The 7136-nt window shown below is 49.4% G+C and overlaps 1 protein-coding gene across 1 annotated transcript in view; it reads right to left on the reverse strand.

Annotated features, from left to right (window-relative positions):
• LOC129866030 (small proline-rich protein 3-like) overlaps positions 1 to 3293 on the reverse strand; it is a 22915-nt gene extending 19622 nt beyond the window's left edge. The window contains exon 1 of the mRNA XM_055939165.1: positions 3269 to 3293. Within this exon, the coding sequence (XP_055795140.1) occupies positions 3269 to 3293 (25 nt within the window). The remainder of the gene's footprint in view (positions 1 to 3268) is intronic.
• Between the last annotated feature and the right edge of the window lie 3843 nt (positions 3294 to 7136).

Genomic DNA, 7136 nt, shown 5'->3' on the forward strand with positions numbered 1-7136 from the left:
CAGTATGAAAGAGATGTGACAGAGAGAGAATGTCCTCCTGTAAACAGGTAGAATTCCCTGATGGAGAATGTGTTCTGTTCTCACCAGCCAGTATGAAAGAGATGTGACAGAGAGAGAATATCCTCCTGTAAACAGGTAGAATTCCCTGATGGAGAACGTGTTCTGTTCTCACCAGCCAGTATGAAAGAGATGTGACAGAGAGAGAATGTCCTCCTGTAAACAGGTAGAATTCCCTGATGGAGAACGTGTTCTGTTCTCACCAGCCAGTATGAAAGAATAATGCATTGAAGAATAACTGTCAGGCGCTGATCTGTTTCCCCTGTGCTTGTCTCCACCCCCCTCCGGGGGTCGCCCATCTTCCCCATTATCCCCTGTGTATTTATACCTGTGTTTTCTGTTTGTCTGTTGCCAGTTGGTCTTGTTTGTCAAGCTTACCAGCGTTTGTCCTGTCTGCTCCTGTTTTTTCCCCAGGCTCTCTTTTTCTCGCCCTCCTGGTTTTTGACCCTTGCCTGTCCTGACCCTGAACCCGTCCTCCTGGCCACTCTGCCTGACCCTGAGCCTGCCTGCCTGTACCTTTGCCTCTGTTGCAGTAATAAACATTGTTACTTCAACATGGTCTAATAACATGCCAGTTTACAAGGGATTTCTACAGATGCTTATGTAAAGGCATGATGAGTCAAATGTTAACCTAATCATTTCAAATAAACTCTCACATTTATATAACAAACAGGCTATGATATGAGGACACAGTTTAAGTACATGACTAGTGATATTCTCAGTTCAGGAGCCTCTGTCCACGGATGATATTTACAGTGCGTGTGTGTGTGTGTGTGTGCGTGTGTGTGTGTGTGAGGTTTATATTTACAGTGGTTCTGGAGTGTATCACAGAGAGAGACTGCCATCTTGTACTTTGACCTTTCACCTGCTCTTCCTTCTCCTGCTGGTTGCCAGCTGGATATGTGTGTGTGTGTGTGTGTGTGTGTGTGTGTGTGTGTGTGTGTGTGTGTGTGTGTGTGTGTGTGTGTGTGTGTGTGTGTGTGTGTGTGTGTGTGTGTGTGTATGTGTGTGTGCGCTTACGTGCGGGTTGTCAGGTCATGTTCTCCATTCTCCTGCCTGTCTGTCTCCATGTACACATCACAACAAGATGGCGAGAGAGAGAGAGGGCTGAGACACGCTGAGACTGGGCTGAGAATCAGAGCTGATAAGATGGATTCCACTCTCAGGGCCCAGACAGTTCCTGTAATATCAGAGCTGATAAGATGGATTCCACTTTCAGGGCCCAGACAGTTCCTGTAATATCAGAGCTGATAAAATGGATTCCCTTCTCAGGGCCCAGACAGTCCCTGTAGTATCAGAGCTGATAAGATGGATTCCACTTTCAGGGCCCAGACAGTTCCTGTAATATCAGAGCTGATAAAATGGATTCCCTTCTCAGGGCCCAGACAGTCCCTGTAGTATCAGAGCTGATAAGATGGATTCTCCTCTCAGGGCCCAGACAGTCCCTGTAAAATCAGAGCTGATAAGATGGATTCCACTCTCAGGGCCCAGACAATGGGGCTTATAGACACTGGTGGAGGTAGAGGGTAATGGGGCTTAGAGAGACTGGTGGAGGTAGAGGGTAATGGGGCTTAGAGAGACTGGTGGAGGTAGAGGGTAATGGGGCTTAGAGAGACTGGTGGAGGTAAAGGGGTAATGGGGCTTAGAGAGACTGGTGGAGGTAGAGGGTAATGGGGCATAGAGAGACTGGTTGAGGTAGAGGGTAATGGGGCTTAGAGAGACTGGTGGAGGTAGAGGGTAATGGGGCTTAGAGAGACTGGTGGAGGTAGAGGGTAATGGGGCTCAGAGAGACTGGTGGAGGTAGAGGGTAATGGGGCTCAGAGAGACTGGTGGAGATAGAGGGTAATGGGGCTTAGAGAGACTGGTGGAGATAGAGGGTAATGGGGCTTAGAGAGACTGGTGGAGATAGAGGGTAATGGGGCTTAGAGAGACTGGTGGAGGTAGAGGGTAATGGGGCTTAGAGAGACTGGTGGAGGTAGAGGGTAATGGGGCTCAGAGAGACTGGTGGAGGTAGAGGGTAATGGGGCTCAGAGAGACTGGTGGAGGTAGAGGGTAATGGGGCTTAGAGAGGCTGGGCTAGACTAGGTTAAACTGGGGTAGAAAGGGGAAAGATGCATGGGGAGGATGGATGGAGGAAGGATGGAGGGAAGGAGGCTGGTGGAGGTTGGGGAGACACTGAGGAAGGGGGGACGCAGTGGGAGGGGAAGGGTAGTAGCTAATTCAATGGTTCGCTCTGCTCTTTGACCACTTCAGTAATTGTTGATTCAGCTCAAATTCCTGCGACGCTGGACTACAGGGCTACGGGGCTACAGGGCTACAGGGTTACAGGGTTACAGGGTTACAGGGTTACAGGGCTACAGGGCCACAGGGCCGCAGGGCCGCAGGGCCGCAGGGCCACAGGGCCACAGGGCCACAGGGCCACAGGGTTACAGGGCCACAGGGCCACAGGGCCACAGGGTTACAGGGCTACAGGGCTACAAGGCCACAGGGCCACAGGGCCACAGGGCTACAGGGCTACAGGGCCACAGGGCCACAGGGTTACAGGGCTACAGGGTTACAGGGCTACAGGGCTACAGGGCCACAGGGTTACAGGGCCACAGGGCCACAGGGCCACAGGGCCACAGGGCCACAGGGCCACAGGGCCACAGGGCCACAGGGCCACAGGGCTACAGGGCCACAGGGCCACAGGGCCACAGGGCTACAGGGCTACAGGGCTACAGGGCCACAGGGCCACAGGGTTACAGGGCTACAGGGCTACAGGGCCACAGGGTTACAGGGCCACAGGGCTACAGGGCCACAGGGTTACAGGGTTACAGGGCTACAAGGCTACAGGGCCACAGGGCCACAGGGTTACAGGGCTACAGGGCTACAGGGCCACAGGGTTACAGGGCTACAGGGCCACAGGGTTACAGGGCTACAGGGTTACAGGGCTACAGGGCCACAGGGCCACAGGGCCACAGGGCTACAGGGCTACAGGGTTACAGGGCTACAGGGCTACAGGGCTACAGGGCTACAGGGCTACAGGGCTACAGGGTTACAGGGCTACAGGGCCACAGGGCTACAGGGTTACAGGGTTACAGGGTTACATGGTTAGAGGGCTACAGGGTTACAGGGCTACAGGGCCACAGGGCTACAGGGATGGATTATATACAGCTGGACTGTGGTTACAGTGTAGCAACCTGTGGAGAGACCAGTCTCATGGCAGGACTACCTGGGGCCTGGACATACACAAACATGCTGGAGAAGACTGTGTGGTGTGTGTGTATACGTTCTCTCAGGCTGACGTTGGACTTCTGCAGAAGGGAGAGAGGAGAGGAGAAGGGAGAGGAGAGGAGAAGCAGAAAGGGAAGGAGAGGAGAGGAGAGGAGAGGAGAGGAGAAAGGGATCGAGGGGAGGAGAGGATAGTAGAAGAGAGGAGAAGGGAGAGGGGAGGCAGAAAGGGAAGGAGAGGAGAGGAGAAAGGGATCGATAAGAGAGGAGAGGAGAAAGGGAAGGAGAGGAGAGGAGAAAGGGATCGAGGGGAGGAGAGGAGAGAAGAGGAGAAGAGAGGAGAGGAGAGGAGGGTGGGAGGGATAGGTACAGTAGATGGATTGACCCTCTGTCCTGTTTCATGAGGGAAACACATCAGACATCAATCATTTAAAGGGATGAAAATGGAATAGGATTTTAATTCACTTTCCTGGAAACCTGGAAGGAGTGTGCCAGTCACTGGACACCTGGAAGTCGTGTTCCCGTCACTGGACACCTGGAAGGCGTGTGCCTGTCACTGGACACCTGGAAGGCGTGTTCCCGTCACTGGACACCTGGAAGGCGTGTGCCAGTCACTGGACACCTGGAAGGCGTGTTCCCGTCACTGGACACCTGGAAGGCGTGTGCCTGTCACTGGACACCTGGAAGGCATGTTCCTGTCACTGGACACCTGGAAGGCGTGTTCCTGTCACTGGACACCTGGAAGTCGTGTTCCTGTCACTGGACACCTGGAAGGCATGTTCCTGTCACTGGACACCTGGAAGGCATGTTCCTGTCACTGGACACCTGGAAAGCGTGTTCCTGTCACTGGACACCTGGAAGGCATGTTCGTGTCACTGGACACCTGGAAGGCATGTTCCTGTCACTGGACACCTGGAAGGCGTGTTCCTGTCACTGGACACCTGGAAGGCATGTTCCTGTCACTGGTTACATTTATATCAACATTGATTGAACAACGTGGTCATGGGTATAAAAAAAACATTAACCTTTAGCGAATCTTGATTTATGATGAAGCATGGTCGTGTTGTCAATTATGTCAATTATACTGTAGCTATTCTGTAATATGTTTTTAACATGCTGACAGTAAAATGGCGACCCAACACACATCCAGGCTGTGTAAGGGCTATTTGACCAAGAAGCAGATTTATTGAGTGCTGCATCAGATGATTTGTCCCCTACCATCACCCGACCTCAACCCAATTGAGATGGTTTAGGATGAGTTGGACCGCAGAGGGAAGGAAAAGCAGCCAACAAGTGCTCAACATACAATATGTGGGAACTCCTTCAAGAATGTTGGAAAAGCATTCCAGGTGAAGCTGGTTGAGAGAATGCCAAGTGTGCAAAGCTGTCATCAAGGCAAAGGGTGGCTACTTTGAAGAGTCTAAAATATAAAATATACAAACTTTTGACTGGTACTGTATGTATATATAAATATATATATATATATGGTGCTGTGAAAAAGTATTTTCCCCCTGACACTCAATAACCAGTTGTGCCTCCCTTTAGCTGCGATGACTCCAACCAAATGCTTCCTATAGTTATTGATCAGTCTCTCACATCACTGTTCTGCATGAAACAGTGGGCCAGAATTTCTCCACAGTTGACGTGAGAGACTGATCAACAACTATAGGAAGCGTTTGGTTGGAGTCATCGCAGCTAAACGGGGAGCAATGACTTTCTTCACACAGGGGAATTAGGTGTTGCATCACTTTGTTAATAAAATAAAATAAGTATGTCATTGTGTTATTTGTTCACTCAGGTTTCCTTTATCTAATATTAGGTTTTGGTTGAAGATCTGAGAACATTCAGTATTAAACATATGCAAAAATAGAGAAAATCAGAAAGGGGGTAAATACTTTTTTCACAGCGCAGTTTAACCAGTATATATGGCATGGCCTCGTGGGGCTCCATTCCTGTCAGGTGACCCATACAACATGTTAGAGTAGTTGATTGTATGGACCACCCTCCCTCTGTTCCTATGTGGGCTTCCTCTCAATTCAGCCCTTCAAATGTCAGGGTCAGATTGACTGATACAAAGAAACCGTTCGTTTAAATCTGACCAATTAATATGGACACTTAACAAGCTGAGAGAGAGGAACCTCACCCTCTCGTCCCCCTATCCCTCAATCCCTCCATCCCTACATCCCTCCATCCCTCTTCTCCGCTCTCCGATCCATCTGAAGTCACACACTAAACTCTCGGATAGAACTTCTCTATGGTCTCATTAAAACTGGAGAGTTCTCTCTTTCTCTTTCTCTTTCTCTTTCTCTTTCTCTCTCTCTTTCTCTCTCTCTTTCTCTCTCTCTTTCTCTCTCTCTCTCTCTCTCTCTCTCTCTCTCTCTCTCTCTCTCTCTCTCTCTCTCTCTCTCTCTCTCTCTCTCTCTCTCTCTCGCTCACTCTCTGCTCTCTCTCTCTCTCTCTCTCTCTCTCTCTCTCTCTCTGCTCTCTCTCTCTCTCTCTCTCTCTCTCTCTCTCTCTCTCTCTCTCTCTCAGCCTGCTCATTAGGAGCTGTACTAGAGGATCCTCAAGCCTGATAATTATTGGTGAGCAATGGGAGAGATGGATGGAGGGATGGTTTAAACGAGGAGGTGTGTGTGCATGTGTGTGTGTGTGTGAGAGAGAGAGTTAGTGTGTGTGAGAGAGGAGGTGGGAGGGGGTTTGATCAGCGACAGGATTTGGCATGAATGTTCATGTTAAAAAATATAATAAGTGTCAGGATTGTCAGGGTGTCAGTGTGGAGTGGGGAGGGGGGGGGGGGGGGGGGGGGGGGGGTTGTCAGGGTGTCATACTGATCCCAAACTACATCCAGCAGTCAGTTCTCTGGTTGACCAGACATTATGTGTCTGGAGTTATGACTGACTGGTTATGACTGACTGGTATTGACTGAATGACTGACGGTGTACCTAATGCACCATCTGTGATGCAGTTTCATGGTCAACAGACATAGCTGACACAACCTTGGCAGAAGTCCCTTTGAAACAGACAGTACAGGCTTTAGGCCTGTATGTGTTCAGTCACACAAAAAGTCCAAGGTTGCATTCGCTTCTGCTATTGGCAATTGTACAGCTTGATATTGAGTCATGAAAATGCCTCTTACTTCTTCCTGAAAGCTATCAGCCTATTCAGTCTTCAAGGCTACATGTTGACAGAAATGAAAGACCTGAACAAAGTGGATCTTACTTTGAGATATAACTAGCCAGAGAGAGAGTTATAACCAGCCAGAGATAGAGTTATAACCAGCCAGAGAGAGAGATAGATAACCAGCCAGAGAGAGAAAGATATAACCAGCCAGAGAGAGAGATATAACCAGCCAGAGAGAGAAAGATATAACCAGCCAGAGAGAGAGAGAGAGACAGATAACCAGCCAGAGAGAGAGATATATATAACCAGACAGAGAGAGAGAGATATAACCAGCCAGAGAGAGAAAGATATAACCAGCCAGAGAGAGAGAGATATAACCAGCCAGAGAGAGAGAGAGAGAGAGAAAGCGATAACCAGCCAGAGAGAGAAAGATATAACCAGCCAGAGAGAGAAGGATATAACCAGCCAGAAAGAGAGAGATATAACCAGCCAGAGAGAGAAAGATGTAACCAGCCAGAGAGAGAAAAATATAACCAGCAAGAGAGAGAAAGATATAATCAGCCAGAGAGGAAGATATAACCAGCCAGAGAGAGAAAGATATAACCAGCCAGAGAGAGAAAGATATAACCAGCCAGAGAGAGAAAGATATAACCAGCCAGAGAGAGAGAGATATAACAAGCCAGAGAGAGAGATATATAACCAGCCAGAGAGAGAGAGAGATATAACCAGCCAGAGAGAGAAAGATATAA

This window comes from Salvelinus fontinalis, chromosome 11 (genome assembly GCF_029448725.1).
Source record: "Salvelinus fontinalis isolate EN_2023a chromosome 11, ASM2944872v1, whole genome shotgun sequence".
NCBI classification, from domain to species: Eukaryota; Metazoa; Chordata; class Actinopteri; order Salmoniformes; family Salmonidae; genus Salvelinus; species Salvelinus fontinalis.